Source organism: Haemorhous mexicanus, chromosome 1 (genome assembly GCF_027477595.1).
Source record: "Haemorhous mexicanus isolate bHaeMex1 chromosome 1, bHaeMex1.pri, whole genome shotgun sequence".
Taxonomy (NCBI): domain Eukaryota; kingdom Metazoa; phylum Chordata; class Aves; order Passeriformes; family Fringillidae; genus Haemorhous; species Haemorhous mexicanus.
In genome coordinates this window covers 3,874,161-3,902,041 of record NC_082341.1, presented here as the reverse complement: position 1 = coordinate 3,902,041, position 27,881 = coordinate 3,874,161, and the positions used below count along the sequence as shown (strand labels likewise).

General features: G+C 40.2%; 1 protein-coding gene across 1 annotated transcript in view; it reads left to right on the top strand.

The window, feature by feature from the left end:
- MINDY4 (MINDY lysine 48 deubiquitinase 4) overlaps positions 1-27,881 on the top strand; it is a 76,333-nt gene that overhangs the window by 23,569 nt on the left and 24,883 nt on the right. Inside the window, exons 9-13 of the mRNA XM_059838707.1 lie at positions 4,369-4,457; positions 8,085-8,186; positions 9,622-9,685; positions 10,879-10,944; positions 11,234-11,301. Of these exons, the coding sequence (XP_059694690.1) occupies positions 4,369-4,457; positions 8,085-8,186; positions 9,622-9,685; positions 10,879-10,944; positions 11,234-11,301 (389 nt within the window). The remainder of the gene's footprint in view (positions 1-4,368; positions 4,458-8,084; positions 8,187-9,621; positions 9,686-10,878; positions 10,945-11,233; positions 11,302-27,881) is intronic.

Sequence of the window (27,881 nt, the reverse complement as noted above, 5' to 3'; positions counted from 1 at the left end):
TTCTGGTCACCAGTGGATGTTGACACCTTGTCAAGTCATGATGGGAGACTTGAGATGGATGGATGAAAATGTGAAAAAAGCTGCAGAAGGTGTGCAATTGTTTGTGTGTGTGTGTGTGTGTGTGTGTGTGATGGGGAATTATTCACAGGGAGGAGGAGGAGGAACCACTGCAGCTGAAAGCTAGTGGTGGTAAAAGAATCAAAGAGCACAAATCAAAGGGGAATTCAAGAGAAAAATGATATGTGGGGCCAAACAAATTAAAGATGCAGCTTGATCTGACTCAAAATGAGATGTAGCAAGAGTTGCCTGGAAAATCACATGGAGATTTTTACTTCCTGAAGATGCTGGGGTCAGGTGATGAGTTAATTCCTAAAACAAAAGGAATGAACACCTTGCAGGCACCCTGGGACACTGGCACTGCTGGTGGGCAGTGGCACTGGGACACTGGCACTGCTGGTGGGCTCACCTCTCCTGCAGCCACCAGATCCCAACTCTTCCCTGCAATGAGGTTTTCATCAATTCCCTGGCAACATCCAGCAAGTGGACACATCTGGAATGTCCAGCGGGGGGATACATCTGGAATGTCCAGCAGGGGGACACATCTGGAATGTCCAGCAGGGGGTCACATCTGGGATATCCAGCAGGGGGTCACATCTGGGATGTCCAGCAGGGTGTCACATCTGGAATGTCCAGCAGGGAGTCACATCTGGAATGTCCAGCAGGGGTCACATCTGGGATGTCCAGCAGGGAGTCACATCTGGAATGTCCAGCAGGGGAACACATCTGGAATGTCCAGCAGGGGGTCACATCTGCAATGTCCAGCAGGGAGTCACATCTGGAATGTCCAGCAGGTCCCCGTGGTGACCACAGCTGGTAAAACCACCCAGCCATGACTTGGGCCAGCCTGGCCAGCACGTGCCCAGTTGTGCTTGTTTTGCATCCCAGAACATTAGCAAGAAAGACTTCTCTCCTAAGTGAGCTAAAGAAAGACTGTTCTGGAGGTGGTAAACTGACTGAAAATTTTCAGTTTTGTCTCTTTACATTGTCAGTAAGAAAGAAGAAGTTGTAGGTGGAGGAGAAGCGTCCTGAAAGTTTTGTTCTGATTCCTATTACTCTTTCTTTTAGTTACTGTTCATAAATTTTTCTTTATACCCTCTCAAAGTTTTGAGCCTGACTTGCCTTTCACCTAATCCTACCTCACAGCAGGAAATAAGTACATTCTAGCACATTCTAGTGAGTGCCCTGGGGCTTGGCCAGCACTGAACCTGCCACACTCATTGGTGCATTGGCCAGGAAATCTCAAATTGGCAAACCAAAACCACTGCACCAATCCAGAGAGATTTTTGGTGCTCTCTGATCCAGTGGCTCCTCTGAGCTCTCCCTTTCAGCCCTGCCTGAGCACCTGGCTCTCAGACAGTGCTTCACCCCTCTCTGCTCTGTCTGGCTCACCTTGGTTTCACAGGCTCAGCCCAGGGACCACCCTCATGCCACAGGGTTGTGGAGCTGCCCCCAAAATCCACCAGAACCCTTGGAAAAATGGATCCTCCCCAACTGCTTGATGCTTTTGTGCCAGCCCTGAGGCAACATCCAGCAGGTGGACACATCTGGAATGTCCAGCAGGTGGACACATCTGGGATGTCCAGCACGTGGACACATCTGGGATGTCCAGCAGGTGGACACATCTGAGATGTTCATTACGAGGACACATTTGGGATGTCCAGCAGGTTCCTGTGGTGACCACAGCTGGTAAAACCACCATGCCATGACTTTGGCCAGCCTGGACAGCATGTGGCCCATCCACAGAGAGATTTTTGGTGCTCTCTGATCCAGGGCATCCAGTGACTCCTCTGAGCTCTCCCTTTCAGCCCTGCCTGAGCACCTGGCTCCCAGACAGGGCTTCACCCCTCTCTGCTCTGTCTGGCTCACCTTGGTTTCACAGGCTCAGCCCAGGGACCACCCTCATGCCACAGGGTTGTGGAGCTGCCCCCAAAATCTGTCCTAGTTGAGAGGGTCATGGTTGAGATGGAGACAATACAAAACAACCCTCCATTTTCAGAAGGCTTCAAACCCTTTTTATTATTGCATGCATGCTCCTTATACATTCTTAAAAAACTCTTAAGTTAGCACTTTACTCTTTGGTCTGAAGAGACAAAGTGCTCATTGAAGGTTTCTCTTATTTATCCTCCTCTCTGTCCTGGTTTCCATGTCAACAGCCTTGCAGGAAACTCTTTCAGGGCTAAACATGGATCCTCCCATCAAACTTCTCTCTGGCTCACAGAAGCTGCTGCAAAACCTCCTCCACAAAAATCCACCAGATCCCTTGGAAGAACGGATCCTCCCCAGCTTTGGGATGCCTTAGTGCCAGCCCTGGGGCTGTGCACCTGCTCCTGGGTGTCCACACAGGAGCAGGGATCTGAGGAATTCAGTAAATACTTGTGGGCTCCTCTTTGCAAAACACTCATTAAAGCCTCTGTGCTGATGGAGAAAATCTTTATCTGGCCTGAGAGAAGTAGGCCATTGTCACATTCTCATTCTCTGATAAAATCCCTTCACCCAGGATTTTGCTCCTGGGAAGCTGAGAAGCCTCAGAGAAAAGGAAAACAATTCTGATCTCGTTTGCCTCTCCTATGTTTTGCTCCTGTGGAATGTGTTTGGAGATTGTTTACCCACAGGTGATTGTTCCATTGGACTCTGCTGTGAGTTGTTTTCACTCTGTGGCCAATCAGGGCCAAGCTGTGTCAGGGCTCTGGAAAGAGTCAGGAGTTTTCATTATTAGCTTTTTAGCCTTCTGTAAGTGTCCTTTCTGTATTCTTTAGTATAGTTTAGTATAGCATTCTTTAATACAATATAGAATTATAAAATAAATTAGCCTTCTGAGAACATGGGGTCAGATTCATCATTCCTGCCTTCATCTGGTTGGAACACAAATACAATAAACCATTATACAGAAATGAGAGGAAGAGAGGCTTTGAGGCAAAGACAATGGCTAATAAACATGTCATTAAGATGTTTAATTAACTAACCTCATCTAGTTAAATATTTCATTAGGCAGTGATCTCAGAAGAAAGCTGCTTATCTCACAGAGCCTAGCGGAAAAAGGAGATATTAAATCTCTATTTAAACTCCAAAAGGAGCCATGGCTGTGGTGGTCACTGGCTCACAGTAAATGCTACTTTGGTGTTTGCAGCCTGCAGAAAGGATATCTCATCACTTCCAGCCACTCACTACCCATTAAATTCCCCTCCATGAATTCCAGAACAGGAATGGTGATTTGCTTAGTTTGTGCCTGTTTCAGTAAGTTAATATATTTCCTCCTCACATCCAAAATTCAATTCAGCTGAACAACTGTTCATTTATTTCCTATGTTAAGCATTTGTGGTGCTATAAGAAGATATCTAGAATGAATCCTGTAATTTCTTTTTTGACTGGGAGGTTCTCCCTGATGGACTGACAGAAACCTTGCTTTTTTCCTTGATGTATTTCAGATTATTCACTCATCAGTTACTTAAATAAATGTAGAGAGGCAAAGTATGTATAACACAAATGAGAAATGGGAAGGTGTCAATATCTAAAGAATTCTCATTTCCATCCTGCATTTACCTGCAGGTCCCCTTCTCTTGGTGCTGCATTTAGGACAATCAGAAAATTAAACTGGTCTTTTAATCCCACTGTGTGAAAACAGCAGGGCTGGCTGCCCTTCCCCTTCTGCAGGGTGTGAGAGGAGTTTGATGGGTGGCATTGTGGTGTCTGTGATGTCAGCCTTGTGTCCTGCATGTAGCCCAAAGCCAGCTATGAATCCATGAAATTCCAAGTTAACATGGCATTTCTTGGTATTGTGATTTATTTCCTCTGAGACTGATAGTTTAAAAGAATCAGACTTTTTTGGTTTTCTTTCTCTTCCCAAGAGAGAGGGAGAGTCTGAGGTGCAGAGGGCTTTACTGAAACCTGAAATCTTTGTGTAGTGTTGCAGGTGGGAACTCGAGGTTGCAGGGGAGGTACAAGAGCAAGGCTTGTTTTCAGTCCTTGGGAAACACTCTGATTTGATTTCCCTCTGGAAATTAAACTGCAGCTCAGTAGGGATCAGGAGGTGTTAGTTCATATATCCCAGATTTCAATAAAACCCCACATTTCTTTTGACATTATAGATGTCTTGGTCTTTTCAGGAAAAACAGGCAGGAACCACAAAAACACTTAAAAACCCTGATTTTCCTTGGCTTGTACAAAACCCCAGAGCCACAGAGAGCACTGTAAAGTCCTGGCTGGAGAGAGAGGGCTGAAAGGATGGCTTTGGGCTGGGTGGGAGCTCCCAGGGGTTTTCCCCAGCATCCAGCAGGTTTTTTGCTCATGGAGTGTCCCATTTTCCCCCAGGGTGGCCCATGTGGGGTTCTGGCTGCTGTCCAAGCCTGTGTCCTGCAGCAGCTGATCTTTGCAGACACCAACAGGAACAAAGACACCCGGTAAGGCACTGAAACTTCAGCAATTTTGCCTACAGAAGTAAAAAAAAATAAATCATAATTTAATTATAAATAATAATTTCATGATCATTAATTTTATTGCAACCACTCAGGAGCCTTTTGAGTTTGAACTTCCTGAACTTCTTTTTGTTTCAGAGAGAGAGAGAAAGAAAGCAGCTTCTGATTTACTTGTGTTTGCTTCCTGTGGAACTGTAGGAATGTACAAGTTGGTGTCTTTTTTGTGTAATTGCTTGTGATTAACCCAAGAACCTCTACAAAAACCAAACAGCTTGAATTGAGGCCAATGAAAATTATTTAGCCTCGAGGTCCTCATGGAAATTGGACTTCAAACAAAAAAGTAATCAAGGTTTGAAAGTCCATGAAGTTCATCCAGTGCTCTACACTGAGAATCTCAACAGGGTTGAAAAATTGAAGTTATAATGATTTTTTTTTCTTGTAACTGCTTTTGATCATTGCTGTTTAAACTCCTTAATGGAATTTGAATTTATATTCTGTATATTTTCTACTTGCTTTAAAGGAATTCTCTTAGGTGCTGCTGCTGACAAGGAAATTGCTTGGACTGCTATAATAATGATGTACCTGTCATGTTACTAAAGGAACATAGGTTACTGAATTCAATTCTGAAAAATAATGCCTCAAAAATTACTTTGTTACCAGTTTTCATGTATTTGCCTCTTGTTTTCAATAAGACTTTAAGTCCTTTACAAAAAACAAATTCCTCAAAGCCTCCCTGTGCTTAAAGGAACAAAATGTTTAACAGGGCAAATTATTTTACTGGTTTATGCTGCCACCACCTTCTTTTATTTGTGACCTCCATTAGTCTGACTTTGATTTAGTCTGAAGAGAAGCTTTCGTGCTGAGATCCTTCATTACCTTAAAATATAAAAGTGTTCCTCTTGTGTTACATTTTGGCCTTAAATACCCATTTTTTTGCTTGGAACTTTGTAGTGAAATGCTGTGGTCTGTGTTGATATTCCTTTGTGCTGTCTGCCTTACTCCTAATGTAAATTCATTGTTTGGGCTGTTTTTCATCAATATTGGAAAGAAACAGGTGCCTGCAGAGCATCATTCTTTGTTTTCAGCATCCAGGATGGGAAGTGACAGAAGTTATCCTGCAAAACTTTAAGATTCTAATTCAGATTATAATGAGGGCAGACTTTTCAAGGTTCTTGTCTACATAAAAGAAAAACCTCAGAAACTTTCTTGCAGGAAACTCAGCGCATACTTAGATTTTACGACCAGGAATCTCCACAGAAGAATTATTTCTGGCTGTGAAAACCAAGAATTTCTTTCAGCTTTGAGGACAGCCTTTGATCATCTGTTCCTTGGTCCCTTTGTGTCTCAGGTCATCCTTAGTGAAAACAGAGATGATAATTTCCCTCTTGCAGCATGGTTCAGAGATCATACATGAAATAAAATTATGTGGCACCCAAAGGAGTGGATGGAGGCCAGGTTCTTTAAACTGTGTGTCCCAACTCGTGCCATCTCCAACAAATCCTGTTTACTTGGCAGGATTTGCCTTTCCTGTTTTCCCCCTCTTATTATCCACGTGGTTTTAAAAGATTTTTGGTTTTTATTCATGAGATAAACATACTTTTCCTATGCTGTGTTTGCCATGGGCAGAAACCTTCAGCAGGCAGAAGGAAAGGGGAGCCTCAGAGCTTCAGATGAGAGGATCAATATTCCTTTGTAACTCCAACCTGGATTTTCAAATTATCAGCCACTTCACAGGAAGTGTTTGATTTCAGGCTCCTTCAACATTCAAGAAATAATTATCATATCTTCTTCCTCTGCTGCCTCTCTCAGACACAGAAATTACTTGTGATTCCCATGAATTTCTGGGTGTCTGTATTAGAACACAGGCAGAGAGAAGAGAAAGTTGTGATTATAATTTTTTTTTTTTGCACTTGAAAACTCTCACCAGTTATTTCCCATATCTCACATCCTTCAGAGAGGGAAGCATTCTCTAAATTAACATTATTTTCAAGGCAGACATTGAACTTGAAAGTCTGTTTAATTTTTTTGACGTTTGGTGCTTCTTGTTTAGTCTCTTGAATTATTAGATCTTTTACTCAAACAGTGGGAACAGGTTTAGTCCTCATCTCCCATGCTGGTAACACTCTAAAACTGATAAAATCTGAATTTCAAAGACTGCCATTCTTGGAGCCACTAGAGAAAACTCCAGTTATGTTCTTCCCTGGGGCATGGGATTTTTGGCCACTTCTTCAGCCTCATGGATATTTGGTTTATTCTCATTTCTGCCAGTTTTCCACTTTGGGACTTTCAGCCTCCTGGTCCTGTAATGCTTTAAGTCCTGAATTTGGGGCACACCTTATTTAATAAAAAAAATGCAAGCAGCATTTATTGCAGACAGTACTTTGGAGAAAGTTTAGTGGGGGTTAAAAACGTTATGGTGTAGATCTGTTTAAAAGGATTAAGAAGTAAAAACTTCAGAAAGAAATTAGGTATGAATGCCTTTAGAAACTAAAAATCATGTTTAAAACATAAACCAATACTGTTGGAGAATAATGAAAGCTTTATTACAGATTTCAAGATGAAGTAGCTTCTCTTGTCCATTATTTCCAATATGTTTTTGTTCCCTGAAGCATTTACCTGCTTTTTTGTCCAAGCAGTTAAAAATATGTTCTTTGGAAGAGGAACTCCTTCTTTTAGAAGATCAGGGTGTGATAACAGATCTGTGCTTAACCAGTTCCTGTTGTTGATCATGCCTTATTTACTCTTCTCATGATTTTCACCCATTGCTTTTAATGACAAAACCAGTTTTATTTTTAGTTTTACTTTAAGTTTTATTTCAATCATTCCTTATAAATCAGACACCACCTTAAGTAATGATCTCCTGGAAGTGAAGACTGGGAATTTCATCACTTAAATTCACCTGTATGACAGGAACAGTGTCACAGAACACAGAGACATGGCAAGTTTGCAATTATTTATAATCCTCATTAGGAGCAATATAAACTCATAGAGATCCCCCAAAAAGCAGCACAGAGCTGGTAACACTTGACTTTAGTTCTTTAATGTCCTTCCAATGCCTGTTTTCCTTCTGACTTGAGAAGAAACCCACCTAGTGTGCCCAGTTTGTTCTGCAGCAATCTAAAGAGAATTTTTCTCCCCACAGCTCCCTTCATTGGGTCTGATTATCTTCAAGGTCCAAAGCACCTTCTTAAATGCCTGGAATGAGGTTTCTCCTCAGAGAATGGTTCCAAGAAAGCCCATGGTGCCATCAGTGGCCTCTCCCTCTGCAGGTGCTGAGCAGTCTCAGCACGGGGTGTGCCACGGGTGCTCTCGTGGTCTCTCATTCCCAGGGAAAGGTGGGGTTCAGCTCTACCTTCACCCCTGGAATGTCTCCCCAGTGACAATACCAGCTGCCTCTCCAGCTCACAGCAGCTTTGGCCATCCAGGTTGTCTCCTTCTCAGCTGTAGAAGAGCTGAGGCACCTAAAGAATGATTTGCTGACAGCTCACTGGAGCCTTGTTATTAATCCTTATAAAATTCTCTCTAAAGATGCTTTTAAGGACAAACCTGCCCTGAGTCTGTTTTTCCTCACATTTTGCTGCTTGTCTCTCTCCTTTATTTCCTGGACTGCAGTTGTCTCCAGCCCTCAGAAGCTCACAGGACCAAGTGCCTTTCCCTGGCTCTTGCTGACATTCTGTGGCGTGCGGGGGGCCACGAGAAAGCCCTGGTGGCACTGTGAGTAGGAAAACCCCTTTTAGTCACTGTACACTGCCCTTGTACCTCTATCTGTCCCAAACCTACCTAACTACAATAGAAATGTGGCACTGTCATATCTTCTGAAAAATCCCTTCGCCAGGATTTCTTCTCCTGGGAATCTGAGAAGCCTCAGAGAAGAAGGAAAACAATAATTATCTGAGTGCTTCTGCTGTGTTTGCTGCTTTGGAATGTGGTTGGAGATTGTTTATCCAACATGTGAATTGTTTGATTGGTTTCATGTGAATTGTTTTAACTTAACGACCAATCTCTGTCCAGCTGTGTCAGAACTCTGGAAGCAGTCAGGAGTTTTCATTATCATTCTTGGTAACCTTCTGTGTGTGTCCTTTCTCTATTCCTTAGTACAGTTTTAGTAGAGCATTCTTTTGTATCATATAATACCATAAAATAATAAATTAGCCTTCTAAGAACATGGAGTCAGATTCTCAATTCCTTCTTCATCCTGGGGACCCAGAAAATACCACAGAAATGCTTTGTAAGCTGCATTTATGCCACCTAAAGTAGCCTAAGGAGCAAAGCAAAATGTAATTTCTGCTGCCCCAGTAGCTGGGAAAGAACTGGGGCAGCATTCACAACACTTTGAAGTTGCTGTGAAAGATCCTGGATCTTTATTTAATTGATGGATTGGATTGGATTTATTGTAGGGATCCTCCAAAATCTTCTTATGAAGAGTTCTTTTTTCAGATGCAGCATTCTGCTCCTGTATTGCAGGATATTCCATTATGGCAGGAATTAAGGTCATTTTGCTGTATTTGCCTGCTTGGTTTATGCAATGCAATGAGGCTGCTTGTACACAAAACATCCAACTTTTAGACCCCTAGCTTTGGCTGCACTGGAATCTAAAGGACATTTTTAAGTGAGTCAGGTTTTGTGGACATAATTAATTTCCTTTATTAGATCAACTAAAAGAGCTGCAAAATAACAGAGAGGCTTTGGGACACAGAAATCCTTCACAAACCTGAAATAGAAGCAGCAAAATCAAAAACATTTCAAATGATATTTCACATATTTTTACATCTCAAACCTGCTTCCTCTGTGATATTTCACATATGTTCTTCTGCTTGTTTGAATGTCATTAGTCTAAAAATATTTTTCAATAAAAACTGTCATTAACATCTTAAACTTATATTTCTCCTCTTTCTGTGTGGAGAAATGGTAATTCATGTTAGACAGAGAGCACAGCACAGATAAAGTGCTTGTTTCACTGACAGAAGTTTGATTTGCAATATAAACTTATTTGCAAGAAATCTTTTTTTTAAAAGTCCTTAATAATAATAATAATAATAATAATAATGCAAATCTTTGGCACATCATTCAGCTCATATAGCATGTTGATTTCTCTTTAATGCCATTTTCTTCCCTTTAACATGAGTTTTGTCTGAATATCCCCCTTCAGGCCATCAGGAAGACAGCAGTTCACTCCCACAGGGAAATACAAGGCAGATGGAATCCTGGAAACTGTAAGGCTCTGTGTGACTCCCATGCTCCAGATCCTCCTTCTTGCTTTCCCTATTTCAGTTCAATGAATCTGATTGCTGTTGCTCTCCTAACACTTTAAAATCAGATTAGTTATGATCCAAAACCCAAGAGGAAATAAAATCCCATAGCCTGCCTGGCTCTGAGTTGTCCCAGTGGCTGTGGGCAGTTGGGCTCTCTGAAATCCTTTTTTTTTTTTTCTTTTTACCTTCCAAACCTAAAAACTCTGCCTGCTTTTAATGACACACAGTAAAAATCAAGGTGGGCCCCTCCAGTTGACAATGAGCATGAAAAGGCTCCATTTTCTTCTTGTCTTACACAGAATTCTTTGCCTTTTTCCCCCTTCCAGAAGCTTCAAATGGCAGAACACTTCCCAGTTGTGCCTTGTTTCCATCTGAGGCTCTCTGATGGCTTTGCAAGCAGTGCTGCCTTCAGCCAGGCTTCAGTGGTTGCAGGAAATGTTTTTGGCCTCCTGAAGGGGGGAATGGATGCCTCAAAAAATCTGGAGATGGAAAAACAGGCAAAGAATATTGAAGTGAGGGCCTGGATGTGTGAGCTCTCCTGGATTTCATGTTAAATAGGAATACTCATGTGTTCTCTGAGTGTGGTAAATGCCTCACCACATAGGTACAGACCCCTGAGCATGGGCATTTTGTCTTAAATAGGAATTTAACATGGATTTCATGTTAAACAGGAATTTAAAATGGATTTAATGTTAAACAGGAGTACTCTCATGTATTCTCTGAGTGTGGTAAATTCCTCACCACATAAGTACAGACCCCTGAGCCTTCTGCCCATCCTCTGTCTTCTAAAGCTGAAGAATTCCTCTGTCCTGGGGATTGTTTTTCATTGCATAGACAATGCTTAAAATTGAGTCAAAATGTCTGTTCAAGAAACTTAAGAATCATAAAAAAGCAGCATCGAAAAATTGAGAATATATCAGGTTTTGAGGTATAATCTATGACAAATGACAACACTAAGAGGTAAATTTCATTAGATTTTTTTTTTCCTAGATCTAGATCTAGATTTTTTCTCGATTAGATCTAGATTATTTCTTTTTGGTAGTTCAGATCTTTCCAGGCAGTTTGAAAGTTTTGCCTACTTCATTTCAGCTTTCAGGTTATAAAACTGAGTTGCTGTTTTTTAAGCCACCTTTTTTCCTTTGATTTCTTCCCAGCTAATTCTTCACAGTGCCACGAGATATGAGGACCTGATTGTATTTCTGCAGCAGAATATTCACCAGGTACTGTGTTTAATTATATATTAATTAAACAAATTATGGTTCAGCTGGCAGCCTTTGTGTCTATTAGTCACACACTCTGGACACTTTTTTTACCACTCTGTGGACATGTTTTGCATTTTAACAAACACAGCAACAAATTCAGCTTTAGCATAAATCACAGCAATTCCTTCAGTTCCATTTGCATTTCTGGAGAATTGGGCAAAAAATTTTATACACAACAAACAAAATAGCACCAAAATCCTGGACAAAGAAACAAAATAACCCAAAAATAACACCTTTTCTTTTTCAGTTTGAAATTGGCCCCTATGGCTGCATCCTCCTGACTGTGTCTGTCATCTTATCCAGATCCATCAACCTGTGAGTGCTTCTCTAGCCTTGTGTCATAAACTGCAAAGTGAGCTGGGAAAATGAGGAGAAATCCATGGTGTGCTTCAGTCTCTGGCCTGGTGTTTGCTCTGATAAATATGGGGGAGTTGTGCAGATTTACTCACCTAATCTTGGCTTTTTTTTTGTTGTATATACACACTTGTGTGTGTATAATTATAATTATATCATATATAAAATTTTATATTGATATAATATATTAAGATGTATAATTATACATATTAATATAATATATTAATTATGTATGGTAATATAAATTAATATAAAATATTAATGTGTGTATAATGTATAATTATATATATATATCTATACATCTATTGTAGTGGTCAGCCCACCACATCTGATATCAAATGCTGCATCTGAACATTAGGTATCATGGCTGAAGTTGTTTTTTTTTTTCTCTTGACAGTTTAAGCAAGACTTGTTTAAAGAGATATTTATTTCACATGCTTCAGGTATCTTAGGTGGGGGGAAATAACCTGTGATGCCTTCCCAGTCTCTGTCAGTGGAAATGAAAAGGAAAACCCAGAATAAAATGGGTGAGGCAGCTCATTTTCAGGTAGCTGTAAGGAATGCATGACAGATCTGTTCATTGCTGTCGTGAATATTCTGAGCTCTAACTCATGGGAAGACACCAGAACCTCTTTAGGAACCCCCTGAGGCTTGCCCAGGCACAGTGGCATTTCCTTTTGATACACAGTGGCATTTAACTGAGTTTTTACCCAGACTGGAGGTGTTTCTGTGGTGCTGTGAGTGTCAGTGGGCCAGGATGTAAAGTCCCATTTTAACTGCTGTGAAAAGCCCCAGGAGCAGGGGGAAGCTGCTCCTGCCAGTTTGCAATAAACAAGTGACACAGGGAGAGCAGCTGAGCTTGAAAGCAGCACGAGGCTGATTTATGGAAGCTTTTGTTTCTTACAGCTCTGCATTGTCTTGGCAAAAACCAGCAGCTGAGTCCAAATCTGAGATCCACAATCAGTTGCTCACCTGCTGGGATCCCAGCAAGGGTTTGCAGATTGAGGTTTTTTGGTTTTATTGTAATTTCTTCCTTTCTTTTGCTTATAGTAGCACTACAGCCTTTGGCTTGACTCCACTTTTGTACTCTAACACAGATGATTTGATAATTTCAGGGCACCTGCCATTTATTCTCATTTTTCTGAGCTGGTTACAACAGAGAGGTTCAGATCAGTAAAGTTATTTGTGCAAGTAATGGTCTGTAGGTTCAGAATTGCTGCTGTCTGCACTGCTTTGCTTGCTGTAAAGGGATAAATATTCTTTAATCATTTAAGCAAGGATATATTCTCCCTCATCACCTCCCAGTTCCTTCCAGATGGATTCTGACAAGGCCAGTCCATCATCTGTGTTTTTATTTGGGGGAGCTGTGTGTCTGAAGTGAACATGACAATTCCTTTTGCTGCCTGTTTGCATTTTAAACTATCTAAATATTTTTACAGATCTGATCCAGCATGTCAGAGCAGTTTATGAAGTGCAGTTCTATTTTGAGGAACTGCCATGATTTTCTCACAAAACTTCATTTTCAAGTGCTGTTTCTCCTCTAGCTTGTACTGTGTAAGACACTGCATTGGTACCTTTTTTTTTACAAGAAATGGGAATTTTTCAGTTTTTAAATACAATGGAAAGTGGTTTTAGACCTTTGGAGTTTGGACCTTTGCACAATTTTTTTTTTAAAGTACAAGCTGAATTTGGTTTATGTAATCTTCAGCAATCCATTTAGCTGCCTATGTCACCTTGCTTCTCTCAGGATATTAAAAATATCAAGACAAATAACTCAGTGCTGATATCCTCAAGAAATATGTACCATTCAGAGAGTGTTACCAGCATGGTAAGCAATTATTTACATAACTGGCATAGTTCTGGATGAGCAGCTGAAGACAAACAAGAGTTGGTTTAGATAATGGAATTTTCAGCCAGTGATAGATCTCCCTGGGATTGTTTTGCCCCAGTTTTTGGTTTTTTTTTTTAACATAAAAATCAGCAGGTTTTTACAGCAGAAAGCTCCATGGAAGTTTCAGTTGTCTGGATTTTTGTGTGCATATGGCACTAAAAAAAAAGTAATTAGTTGAGGAGTTGACAGCAGTTAGATTTTTCCCAATTTGAGTGTAATTATCTATCTTAATGATCTTTATTACCCAGAGAGGTTGTGGACTCCCCACCCTGGAGGTGTCCAAGGCCAGGCTGGAGCACCCTGGGTTGTGGAAGGTGTCCCTGCCATGGCAGGGGGGGCACTGGAGGGGCTTTAAGGTCCCTCCCAGCCCAAACCATTCCAGGATTCCATGATTTATTTACTTCCTCTGTAAGAATTTGCATTTAGGCCTTTAAACTCAAAAAAAGAGAAAAAAACCCCGTGATTAATTTCACTTATTTTGGGTGTCTGTCTCAGGATGACATAAATAACCTCCTGAAGTGCTTGGTTATCTCCCCTATAAAGTGAGAAAATCTAAATAACCTACTCATAAAGAAATTTTAAACTGTAAATATCAAGTCATGAAATGAAGTCTGCTTTTTAGTGACAGCTCAGTGAAAAATGGGAGATTGAATGTTAATTAATGCAGAGCATTATACATGGCAAAAACACTCTTACAACTGTACTCACCTAGTGATGGGCCTTAAATAGGCTGTTATAAAAAAAGGGGAGAAATTCTGGCACCAGCACTAGAAATTTAATTATCTGAACACATCAGTTCAATTTTCTTTGATAGACAAGAGATAAATCATGTGTTGAGAGTTGAGAACAGAATAAAAACACGTTAATGGCTTCATATAAATATATGATCTCTCATATTTTATCTTGCATGTAGTCCTGTCTCCTCAGGCCAGTAGAGTCACATTACTGCTGGAATAAAGTGGAAGAGAAAAACAAAAGTTTCCCTTTAATTTGCACAGTTAAAAAAAATCTATTTTCTTCACCAACAAAGAGGAATAACTTGGAAATAATAAAAATTTAGGCACTCAAAACAAGGATGAATACATTATTCCTCAAAGTCCAAAATCTTGGATGCTCTCAGGGAGGCACTCAGGCTTTGATGTTAAAACAAGCATAATTCTAATTTTTCCCACAGCATAAACAACTTTCAGGAGTGGGAGATGAGAAGGCCAAAAGTATCAAGAGGTTCAAGTAAATTTAGAGCAATTAATGGAAGGTGCAAGCTCCAGCACCCCTAAACCCCCTGGCCTTGATGTTATCCCCATCTCCCCCATTTTTGTGTTCTGCCTTGATGTTTCCTGCTGCTTTTGCTGCTTTTTTTGGTCCAGCTCCATAATTTTTACATTGTTACAGATCTTCCCCTGCAAATGGAAATTCCAGCTCTCAGCCAGGTCTGCTGGGCAGTTCTTCTAAGCTCACTGGCAATCTGAAGCATTTTTATTTCAGGGGGACGCATGCCAGGAAATGCAGGAGTTTGTGCTGCTTTGTAGATTTTGGGTAATGAGTTTTTCATGCTCTGAGCACTAATGATCATCACTGCCTGAGCTGATAACAAATGGCCAGAGAGGAGTGAGAATTCCTGAGGAAGTTGCTGAGAACGCGTTGTTGCTTCTGGTACAGGAAGGAATTCTGGTTCCTAACAATTGTTACCTGTTTTTTTAATGTTAATTTGCTTTTTTTGTTTTTTTTTTTAAACAACCAGCGAGATTTTTTTTTTTTTTAAAGCCATATTCTAGCAGCTCAAGGGATTAACCTTTCTGAGTGTGCAAGATGTGTGCTGGGATCTTCACGTTGATGAGAGCTACAGGATATTTTCCATGCATGGGAGAGAGAGAATGAGCTCAAAGTTTGGGCTGGAAGCCCTGGTTTTAGTGACAGCTCAAGTGATCCCCACAGTCTGACTGGGTGGGTTTTTGAGCACAAAATGGCTAACTGTCTCTTGCTATAAGGTCTTTTAAGACTAAACTATCCAATTAAGAAATGACACTTAGATTATTTTCTTTTTTAACTCAATAACTGATCCCTCAAAGGCTGCAATGCAGACTTCTCTAATTACAAAGCATCACTCAAACCCATGAAGAAGAAGGAAGAAGGTAAATAAGAAGAGCCTGCCTCTGCCCTAAAACTTCTATCTTGCTTCACATTTATTTCAATATTCTAAAACCCCAAACTCTAAGTTTTCCACCCTGTGATATCACACACTTCTAACCAACCACACACCTGTAATCCCAGTGCTGTTAATGAATTTTGGAAGCCTTCTCCACAGCCTCAGGTCAAATGCAGTGTTCTCTTGGGGGTCTGTGCCTTTAAGCACAGAAAATTTTAAATTCTCAGCATCCAGGAGTCCAGCATGTCTCAATTTCCAGCCTGCAGTGGGGCTGCAGCACAGCTTTCCCTGCTGGTGCTGCCTCATCCTCCCCACCCCCTGCTCCCTTCCTTGCTGTGTTCACTCATCCAAAGCCATTCCTGGAGTGGGATGTGGCTCCTTTGGATGCACCCACTGGATCCTCAGCTTGCTTTAAATTCCAGCTCCTCACCAGCTCTGTTCCCACATTTTTCCTAATCACTGCAACAACTTGTTGTTATTGTTAAGGCAGTACAAAGCAACACACTCCATTTTCAGAAGGTTTCAAACTGGTTTTATTCTAGCATGCATGCTTTTTGTACATTCCTAAAAAACTCAGAGTTTGCACTTTAATCATTGGTCAGAAGAGACAAACAAAGTGCTCATTGGAACAGGCAGTTGCAGCTTTCTCTTATTTATCCTCCTTTCTTTCTTGGTTTCTGTGTCAACAGCCTTGGTAGAAAATTCTTTCAGGGGTTTACGTGGATCCTCTTATCCCACTTCTCTCTGGCTCACAGCAGGCTCTGTAAAATCTCCTCCACAATAACTTACTGCATAAAATCACCATTGCTAGAACCCAGGAGAGCAAAGAACACGTGGGAGAAGAAAATTCCTCAGGTGGAAAACCAATGTATTGCCATGTTCAGGCAATGGAGACAATGCAGAGAGCCTGATCTGAGACACAGGCTCATTGTGCTGCTCACAAATCAAAATGCCTCTGTTTGCATCATTTTTGTGACCTGGGGATATTTTACCAGTGACTGGTAGCAGGTCACGTGCCACCCTCCAGTCAGGATTGGCCACTGGGTCTCTTTTCCCTGTTTTCTCTGAGGTGTTGCTGTGAGAAGAAGTAAAACAATGGCTTTAGCTGTGGGAAAAATAAAAAAGGAGACTGATTTTGCAAGTCAGGAGGAGGCTGTGGACTTCATTAAGGTTGGCTGCTCATAAACCTTGGAAAATACACGTCAGCACCTTCTTCCTTGCTGTGATCCCACAGCTCTATTAACTGCATTTCTGCAGCCCTTACTGCTCCAGAGAAGGGTGTTCAGACCTGTTTCAGAGTTATCTGTGCTGTTCCCACTTTGCTGTTGGGGATTTTTGGTTGGTTGGAGTTGGTTGTTTTATGGGTTTCTTTATTTAACTTATTTAGTTGTTGTTAAATCGAATAAATCCCATTATGGCTCCTTGTCAGTGTAGGATTTCTCACACCAAATAATTCTATCCTTGATTATTACCAATTCACCTCATTCTCTGAAATCTGTTAATGAACAGTTTTTAACTTGAGGGAATCAAATTATTAAAATTATGTTGTTCTGTGCCCTTACTCTTGATTCCTGTGGTACTGTGTCACCTAACTGGAGAAGTTAAATCTCCTTAATCTTCCATTCTCCTCCACCTTTGAAATTAAAACCTGCAGAAGCACCAAATCATGTTAAATGCTGCCCATTCATTTCCTCTTTACCATGGTCAAATATATCTGTTTATCATCTTGGGTTTTCTTCTGTAATCATTTATCTGGTTGCAAGCAATCCTACAAGAATCTTCCTCTTCTGGCCCATTGGCAAGCTATTTTTACTTTTTTCTTTTTCCTAATTTAAACAGTTCTGCCTGCCTTTACTCATCAAGAGAAGTTTTTATTCAATTTCTTTTTATTCTATTTTATTTCTATTCTATTTATTATTTTTAGTAGCAGGAAATGATCTCTACTGCAGTAATAATTTTTTTCCGATATCCTTTCTGTATCTTTTACTTTAAAATAACCCCAATTCTGGCACATTACTTTTTAAATCTCCTGCAGTCATGCAAGACTTTTTTGAAAAGGAAAGTGATGCTCTGCTGGCTCATGCGCTGTGGGTGGAACAAAGGGTCCCCCACCCTCAATCCACTTTCCTTTGCTGACACCTTTTCCTGTGCCAGAGCCAATCTCTAATTTGGAGTTCCCTTGAAATTCACCTTCTCTCCTGATGCTGAAGAAAAGCTTTCTGTGAAATATTCTTTTGGCTGGGACAGGGGAAAATTCCAATTCCAGCTTCTCATGAAGGTTCCCATCACTTGGGGCACTCTCAGCTCTTGATGGAAGTCGATTTTCCTCTGAGCCAGTTTTCTGGGAAAACCTTTTTAAAGGTAGCTTCCCCTCCTCTGGAGAGTGCCTGGGAGAGCAGCAGCAGGGGGAAGCTGTGTCTGGGAGCAGTTTGCACTCAGGGCTTGCAGTTAGGTAATATAAATAGATGTCATCGTGGGGTTTTACAGCTTTTGGGGTTTGAAAAACACAGGGAAGCTGCTGGGTTGGAGGGGAAACAGCTGTCAATTATGTTAATGTGCTAAAGAACAAGGAGCTGGACACAACTGAAAAAAAAAATAATATCTATATATTTGAGAATCTCAAAGCTCCCCAAGAGCCATTTATGATTTTGCAACATGAAGGAAACAGGTTGGATTTACCAGGAAGAGGGGGAAGAGCAAATAGGAGAGATTTTGTGGGATCCAGACCTTGGTGGGGAAGAATTGAGCCCTTTTTTGTTGGGGTGAGTGAACTTCTGTGCCTCCTGTTTGATGGGTTGTGTGCAATTCCTAATTTTCAGGATCTTTCCTGCCTTTGAGGTTCTGTTGAGGGAATTGGGCAGAGGCCCTTGAAGCCAAAATGTTCACTGGGCAAGAGCTGCAACATTAATCAATTAATAAATGGAGGATAATGAATGCAGCTGCTAAAGGGTCATAGAGAAGGGAGTTTGCTGGAAAGAATTTAATGTTTTTCCTTCAAAAAAAGGCAAGAATACAGGGAAAATCAGTGACAGCCTTAGCAATATTTGTGGGAGGATGTGAGACCAAGATTTGAAGCTTTGTGCTTTCAAAAGGGGAATAGATGGATGTGTGGAATGTCACTTTCTGATCCTTGAGAGAGAGGGGACCCAGGGACAAAAGGTGCTGGGAAAAGGGGGTTTGGAAGACAAGACAGAGGAAAGGAGAGTAGGGGCTCACTCAAAAGAAGTGTGTAGGATTTGCCAAATAAAATGTGAATATAAGGAAGCTATTTAGCATTGTAAATAAGGAGTGTGACCCAAGTGGAAATGTGACCACAGAGGCAGAGAAGAGGAGAGGCTGGATTAGGTTGGAGGGTGTTTGCTGCACTGGAGGACAAGGAGCAAAGGTTAGTGGTAAGGAAATTGAGTAAATGAAACTCAGCTGAGAAAAAAAAGGGCAGACTCAAGAAGACAAAGATGTTTTTATGCTGGTTCTGTTTGTTATCTTGATAGGTAAGGGATTGGGGAACTGGGAAACAATGCCAAAAATAATAAATGGGAGAAAAGGTGGAGTTTGCCCAGGTAATTGAGACATGTGACTCTTGTCCCCTGGTTAGGAAATTCAGGAATTTCAGCTGTGTCACCAGCTGGGTTCACAGAACAGAAGTGGAGGACTGGAGGCTGAGTGCCAGCAGATGTGGTGTGGATGTGCAGCAGGAAGGTCACTGGTGGGAATAAAAAGAGATTGCTCCCCTGACACATCCAACCCCCCATGGAACTGATCAGGATAAATCACAAAGCTGAGGAACTGAGGAAAGGGAAGATTATTATCTCATTCTCTGGGGAGTTTTCTGACTTCTTAAAATAGTGCAGAGGAATGAAAAATGTGTGGTGAGCATCAGCTTTCTCTGTCTTCAGTGGTCTGAGTCCTGGTGTTGGAAAATGGAGAAGAAATGTGGTTCAGATGAGGTCACACGTGGGGAAATGAAACAACAAGTGATTTCCTTATCACATTAATACAGAGATAGCAGGAAAAGATGTGAGGTTTCTGTGTAGAGTGGAGGTGGCTGATATCAGGAATAATGTCAAGAATGCTCCAAGTCTAAAATGAATATTCTGCCTTTCAGTAAGGAGAGCAGCATGGTGCAAAGCCAGCATGGCTGGTTGGAATTCATGCACAATAACTGCATCAAATTTGTGGCAGGTGCAATTTAACCTGAAAAAGTGCCTGGAAAAATGGAATTTACCCTGAAAAAATGTAACCTTTCTCTTGCTTTGCCAGAATTTATGAATGGATCTGATCCTAAAGCTTGCCTTTGTCATGCCTTATTTAAATATAGAATAACTTGCAGGTGTAGGAGCAAATGGAGAATTGATAGTTAAACTAAAAAAAAAAAGAAAATAAAATTAGTTAATGGGGATATGTCAAATGAAAAAATCATTTACTAATGTGAAAATAACCCATCTTTTAAGGATTCTAAAGGTGATGAGGGAAGAGACTCAGAAAGGTGCTGTTAGCATGGGCAAGGTGACTGGTGGAGTTTGTCAGTGATCAGTCTGGGATTAGAAATGTTTTATTCCTTACAATAATATCAGTGATGAAGAGGGACACGGGGACTCGGTGTGATGGTCTAAGAATCTGATTTTATTGTGGACTACAAATGCTTGTAGACTGTTCTGGGAAGGTGGAGATGTTTTACTGCAATGGTTGGGTTAAAGATCACATAAACAAACTGACACATTTTAAACGTCTCTTGCTTGCAGAAATCTGATGTCATTTTCTTTTTTCCTGTAAATCAATGAGATTTGATTTCTTGCAATCTTGATTTAATTCTCAAAGTTCTGTTTGCTCTTGCCAAAGCACCCTGTTGCCAAATCTCTTATGCTAATAAGGTACAAAGTGCTCTCTGCTTTGTTTGCCCCAACATCTCCCCCTTTTCTTTTCCACCAAAACCACTCCTTTAATGGCCTTATTAATTAATCTCTGCCCACACTGAAGGTATCATGATTAATACAATTATTATCAAAAATTATCACATACATAGCTGTCTTAAAAAGAATCTTTTTGTTTAAAAACTCCAGCCATTAAATGGCTCAGGCTTGATCTTTATATACAAAAAAATTCAACATTCCTGATGGCAGACACAGGGAGGGCATGACTGGATTTAGAAAGGCTGCCAGAAGTATAATTGCATCAAAAGGTTTGATTCTTGTACACAGGGGTGATAGAGGAGAAACTTTTAGGCTGATTTTAGACTGATTCCTTCCTGTGTATTTAAAAAAAAAATCCAATTTCACAGAACCCAGGAGCTCTTAACTCTTGGGGTTCCAAGGGTGTTTCAGGAAGGTAAGGGGCCAAATTTGATTCCATTTGATTCCAAAATTTTAGTGTAAATATTCATGTAAAGTTCTGGAGAGGCTATATTCCCCTTTAATTTTTTTTTTTTTTTAAATAACATGTGGGACACTGAGATGGAAAAAGGGAGTGGTGTGCTGATGAAGTGACCTGATGACTGAAAAGCTGAACGGCCCTGTCAATAGAGAGAACAAATTGGGCTGTAAAAAAAGAATTGGCTCAGCCTCCTGATGAGGGCAATAAAAAAGGAATTTATTTTCACTACGGAAAGTGCAAGGTCCTGTAAACAGAACCTGCTCACTATTGCTGTGCTGGGGGGTTCATCTACTGCAAGGGCAGGAGGAGGAGCAGCAGAGCACACAGTGCCTCTGAGCCAGCTTTAAAAAATTGCCTTGGATCTGCTCTGAGGGTGTATCAGAACAGCTTTAGGAGGTGAAGAAATGTTAATGGATTGTGCAAGGCACTGATGAGTCCTTAGAGAAACACCATGGCAGGCTGGGCTCACACATCAAATCTGGGGGAAGTGGAGGAAAAGCACACAGCAGGGGAAGAAGGAATCTGGTTTGTCAAAGAAGAATTCTAAAAGAACAAAAGTTTTTATGTTTTCTAGCCTTAAAAAAAGCAAATTTTGAGGTGGGACATAGCTGTTTCCTAAAAGCTGGGATGGTGGGGGTTGTAAATAAACAAGAAAGGCAGAGAAAGTGATTTAATTGAAAGATTAGTGTTAGGGCAGAAAGTGCATCAGTAAATCTTACTAAAGTGTGACCAGGGTCCTGAGCTACCACTGAGAAAAGTATGGAAAGCTGAGAAAACAACCAAGAAATGTGAATTTCTGTGAAAGGGAGTAACTGGAATGGCTGGGTTTTACCTGCCAGATGCAGAGAACATCATCTTCTCTTCTCCCTCTCCACAATTCTGTATTATCCCAGTGTGGGATGTGGCTGTAATTCACACCAGGGCTGATTTAAACATGGAATATTCTTCTGGGGACAAGCTGAGTGTTGTGGTGTTTGCAGGGGTCCCAGGACGAGGGAAGAGATGAGAATCTTGACTCCATGTTTCAGAAGGCTGATTTATTGTTTTATGGTATATATTATATGACAAGAAAATGATATATTAAGACTCTACTAAAAGAATAGAAGAAAGGATTTCATCAGAAGTCTTGAAAGGAATAGAAAGGAATGATAATAAAATCTTGTGACTGCTCACAACCTTGACACAGGTGAGGCTGTCATTGGTCATCAAGTAAAAACAATTTCCCATGCTGGGTAAACAATTCTCCAAATCACATTCCAAAGCAGTAAAACATGGAGAAGCTGAAGCTTCTCAGCTTCTCAGGAGAAAAGTCCTAGCAAAAGTATTTTTCATAAAATATGTCTGTGACAGCAGAGATTTTTGGGTTTAGCTGCCCCTTGTTTCCATAGGACTGCCCCTGTAGGATCAAGGAAAGGTTCTGCAAGCCTGCTAGCCTGTGTTTGATAGGGAAAGGACAGGAAACTCTCTAAGAAATGCAGTGAAGGATCATTCTGCTGGAATATTCTCCATGTTCCCAGCAGGAATCCCAGGATTTCCCAAGCTTCCAGTTGTGCCCAGGTCACTGAGTTTATGAGCCCTTGATGAAACCTGTGTCCCACCAATTTCTCTGAACACTTTAATCCTTTTGGCCTCCACAACCCCTGTGGCAATGAGCTCCCCACTGTGAAAGAGTTTTTCCTTTTTTTTTTCCCTTGAATTGCCCAGTAAATTTAACTGTCGTTCTAATTTTTTAAGACTTTCTAAACTTTCTGATGTTTCTGTTCTTGTAACGAGCTTTCTCACACACTTTCTGTAAATAACTCATTGTTTTGAGTTCTTTTATGGAAGAAGAAAGATTTGGTGGACTGCTGGTTTGTCCAGTGTCACTGGAGAGGTGGCACTGTCACCCTCCAATCCACTGTCACTTTTGGAAATCTATAAATGTTGGAGTCAGAAATTAAAAAGTCCCTTTCTTACCTTGAAAAGAACGTGTCAGCATCGTGTTATTTCGTGTCCTGTAGTGACATTTAAGGAGTGGTGGGGAATTCATGTTTTGAAAAGTAGTGAGGGAGTTTTCCTTAATCATCTCCTTACCTTGGAGTCCACCAGTTGTGTCCTGCTGTAGTGAAATGATCCTGGTCTCTGCAGCCTCTTCCCACAGGAAAACTGCTCCAGTGTTTAACTCTCCTTCCAGAAATTCCTCTGACCCAACAATATCTAAATGCTCAGATGCTGTTCAGCTAAAATCTGTAGTGAGCTAACTTAAAGAAATTGAACTTTTAATTGGCTTGTCCAGTTGAGGAGTCTTCTTCAAAGAATGACTTCAGGGTCTTTTTATTTCTAGATCAACCTTATTTTATTTTTATTTCTAGATAACCTTATTTCTCACTTCTCAGCTTTTAATCTAAAAAAATTTCACAATACATTCAGTGTGTCTTCAGTGTGATTTATCCCTCCAGTCCTTGGTATTTAGAAGTTTGATGGCCATGGCCAGGTTCTTTCAGGCTCCTTTTATTGTCTGTTCATCAGATGGAGAAAAGGAATTTTCCTGAAGTTTCTTCCTCTACTCTGCAAATTACCTGAGCAAGGTCACCTAAATTGCCTTCAGGATCTACCAGTTTCTCTCCCTGTACAAAAATTTAAAGAATTCCACAGGGATTGCCTGTTTGTGTGTTCATCTTTAGATATAGAAATTAATTATATGAGCCCTGCCCTGCAGTGACTGATCAGTTTTTTCATCTTTACAATCTTGTTGTTTCCCTTTTCCCTTTCCTTTAGCAAATCAAAGCATTTCAGAAATTAATTTTTTTGATTTGAGGAAAATAAAGGATATTGATTATAAGATGGCAGAGGTGTGGGAGAATAAGTGGGATTCTACTACAAAATGTAGCAGTAACAAATAAATTGTCAGATTTTGGTTTATGTGTGTATCTTTAGATATAGAAATCAGTGATGTGAGCCCTGCCCTGCAGTGACTGATCAGCTTTTTCATCTTTCCAAACTTGTTTTTTTCCCTTTTTCCTTTCCTTTAGCGAACCAAAGCATTTCAGAAATTAATTCTTTTGATTTGAGGAAAATAAAGGATATTGATTATAAAATGGCAGAGAAGAATATGGTGTGGAAGAATAAGTGTGAGTCTACTACAAAATGTAGCAGTAACAAATTATTTGTCTGATTTTGGCCAAATTTCAGGAGGTTGCTTTCACACATTCAGGTTATTCAGCTGTCTGCTGAAGAGCCAATGTGGTGAGATAAATACAGATTTAATATCTTTGCTTGTTCTGTTGCACTCAGGAGGACATTGCATTCAGTCAGAAAGAGAATTTCTTTTAAAAAAATTAAATAGTGGGTTGAGCATGCCAATAGATTAATAATTTTTCCCATCAGATCTATCCCTGTGAAATGAAATACTTCCCATATTTTGTCAGCACCGTGGAGCAGCAGAGCTGATGAATTTACCTGCATGAGTACCTCAGACCATTTTAAGAACTTTTTGAAATTAGCAGGTATGTGGCAAAAGTGATAAATAAAGAATGAAGCCACTTCCTTGCTTCCCCTGGTCTGAATCCCAAACAATATTTAATTTTTTTTTTTTTTTTAGGGAGGCTCTTCCCTTTTTCTTTGAACATTCATTTGAAACCTTTGCCATGTGCCAGTATTTAAAAAAAAAAAAAAAGAAATATTCTGGAACATTTACACAATAAGGCAGTCACCCATCCTGTCATTTTCCATATCCCCATTGTAATTATTTGAAATCCTTATGCTTGAAGGTGAGTTTTTTTTCTCCCTGCCAGCCCCAAATCTATTTTGGGAGTAGACTTGTAATTGTGTGTTTGTTAATGTGACTGTCTGTTGCCATGAACAAAGTGAGGTCACCAATTTTCTGTGGCAGCTTTGCCTCAGAGTTCAGGACTGTAAACCAGCCAGCACTTACTGAAACATACTCTTTTTTCTTTTATATTATTTTGTTATTTTTTTATATATATATATATTATATTTTATATTATATATATATATTTTTTTTCTTTTCTATTATTTTATTTTGTTCTGTATCAAGCCAAGCCATACCTATGGCATGAACTGACTCACATTGTGATAGTCTGGGGTTATTCCTATTTCAGTTTGTATGGGGTTTTGTATTCAGTGTTTAATTATTCCCCATTGAAGACTTGTCAAGAATTTTCCTGGAAGTGAATTGAGAGCAAATGTATGGGGAGCATTTGAAAAACATTTATTTCACTTAGTTTTTGCTAAGGAAAAGTTCATCTGATTGCAGGTTACGTTATATTGGAGATTACAATGCTCAAAAAATTATATTTTGGATTTGTATTTATGTGCTTTTAAAACTTTATTGAGTCCATGCAGATCACTGAAATGTATTTTATCATTGCACCATCAGTGCTAAGGTTTATAATAACATTGCAGTTTCTTCAATCAGGTGTGGTTTGGTCCATCCATCTTTAGCTTTTAGATTTTTTGGGTTTTTTTGCTGTTTTTATATCCCAGAATGAATTGATTTCTAGGCAGATTTCTAATAACTGCCTGGAAGTCAGCAAACAGTGTCAGTATGGCTGGGACAATTCAGAGCAGTCAAAGCTTTGGCTCAGAACATCTTAACATCCTTTATAAACACATTATTTATAACAGTTACAACCAGGCTGAAGATTACCACACATTCACCAACAGGAGCATGGAGAGGAAATTAATTTATAATATATAAAGATATTTTCTGGAAGGACTTTCAGGCATCCCTGCCTTAAACCCAGCAGCATTAAAAACCATGAAAATATAGGTATGATTCACACCAGCTGTATTTTGGTGGTTTCTGTCATGAGGAGATTTCTCCAGATGCTATGAATTAAGTTTTTACTCTGAAGCCACCTTACACACCTTTTGGTTTCACCACATAATGATGTTCATTTTGTGTGATGATAATGTGAGAAAAAAGTGTTTGCTTGCATGAGGACTGAAAGGACAATGAAGCCTCAGGATAAGAGCTCACAATTTGGGAGGGAAAAATGGCTTTAATACAAATATTTTTTAAAAGAACAGCTCAGAGTGAATAAACCATGTGGAGCTGAGTTTTGCCATGTTATTTAAGTTTTGTGGGCATATTAAAATGCATCCACATTCTGTATATATTTTGGAATTCAAACTCTGTCTTCCCTGGTTTCAGGCAGGCAATAAAGCACATCACACACATTACAACTAAAACTGAACACCAAGCTGGGAGATCTTACAAGTAACCTGAAATTTAGCAAATTCTCATTGTCAACTTTTGGGTTCTTATCATCACAGGGAATGATTTCTGCTGAAAACTGCTCATGGAGCACATGCTTGATTTAAAGTCTTTATTCAGGAGAGTTAAAAAATCAGTATCTTGCTTTCTGCATGGATATTTTTTTTTAAACAGATTTTATAATATTACCAGTAGAGGCAAACCCCACTGTTCTGCTCTTGCAGCCAACATTCTCCTACCCCACTCTCCCGCTGGGATGTCAACTATCACAACACTGGAAAATAGTGATAATACAGCACAAGAAAGGAATATTTACCATTAACACTGCTGCTTTTTAGTGTCTTTTTACTGATCTGTGATTCTGTTACAGCAGCACGTGGCGTGTTGGGCTGTAAATTAAAAAGGGATTCAGGGAGTCAAGCCTTAAATCATTGTCTGTTGATCATTGGGATTATTAAAAGGCTCCTGGCTTCAAATTGATGGGTTTTCTTTCTGTTCTAAAGTGATTGAAAAATTATAAATGGAAAATTCCATGCTGGGGGAGTCATGTTGGTGATAATGAATTACAGATTATGTTTGGATTGACATCTGACAGCCAGGACAGCAGAACGAACAAACACTTCAGATTTGCCTGTCACCGATGAACCTCTCCCCACCCCGGCAAAAACCACCTGCAGAATTGTGACTCTCTGATGTTTTTACAAAGCATGAGGTGCACTTGCACCTGAAAGACCACCAACACACCTGCAGAGAGGCTGGGGAGCCCTTGGCAGGTGGGAAGAGGAGCCCCAAGCGCGTGGAGCGGAGGCGTAAATCCCGCGTGGAGCGGAGGTGTAAATCCCGCGGGTTTCCTCAGCAGCGGGGCTGATTGCAAAGGCAGATGTTGTCCTTCTTCTGCAGGAGCTGAGATCCACCTCCAGACTCCCAGATTGTTTGTGCCTTCAGATGGAATTAGAGCTTCCTGCCATTGTGTGTGGCGTATGTCCCCTCGTCCCCGACTGACGCATGTTGGACATTCTGCCCGCGGCGCTGGCGAGATGAGGCCGTTGCTAAAACTGAAAAATGGCCAAAATCCAAAGATTTTTATCATCCCATCCATGCCTTGCAGTGGTGCACGAGGGAGTTTTCTATGTCACGGGCACACTTTCCCCAGCCTTTCCTTTGATTTCACACGGGCAAGAGACATCAGTGGCACTTTGTTATGTCTGACACTGACTTGTGAATTGTCTTTGGAATGATTGTTTTTAAAAGGCATGAAACACCTTTTTGCAAAGGGGATAAAATGCATTTTTCAAAATGGGAATCGTGATTCCGTGACTGTGACCTTTTTCTTAATTATTTTAAATGCTTTTATGGCTGTAAACCTTGAAATTATGTGTTACATTCAAAGAAATACTATGAAAAGATAATTACCTAAAGTTTAGGAATTGTGATTCCATGACTGTGACTTTCTTTCAGTTATTTTAAATACTTTTAGGGCTGTAAACCTCGAAATTATATGTTACATTCTGATTTTGGCATTCAAAGAAATCTTGTGAGAAAATAATTACCTAAAGTTTGGGAATTGTGATTCCATGACTATGACTTTTGTCGAATTATTTTAAATACTTTTAGGGCTGTAAACCTCAAAATTATATGTTACATTCTGATTTTGGCATTCAAAGAAGACCTATGAAAAATACTTATCTAAAGTTTAGGATGAAGACAGGAAACCTCCTGGGTTTTTACTGAATAAATACATTTTTAATGGAGCATGTGTCTCAATGTCAAGGGGAAATTTCCAGCTAGCTGTAACCTGACCACATCAATTCAACTCCTGCTTTGTCAGAAGCAAATACTTTCCTTTTAAACCAAAATTAATTGTGCCAATTGTCAAGAAACAAGGATATTTGTATGCATAGATTTGCCAAGTCAAA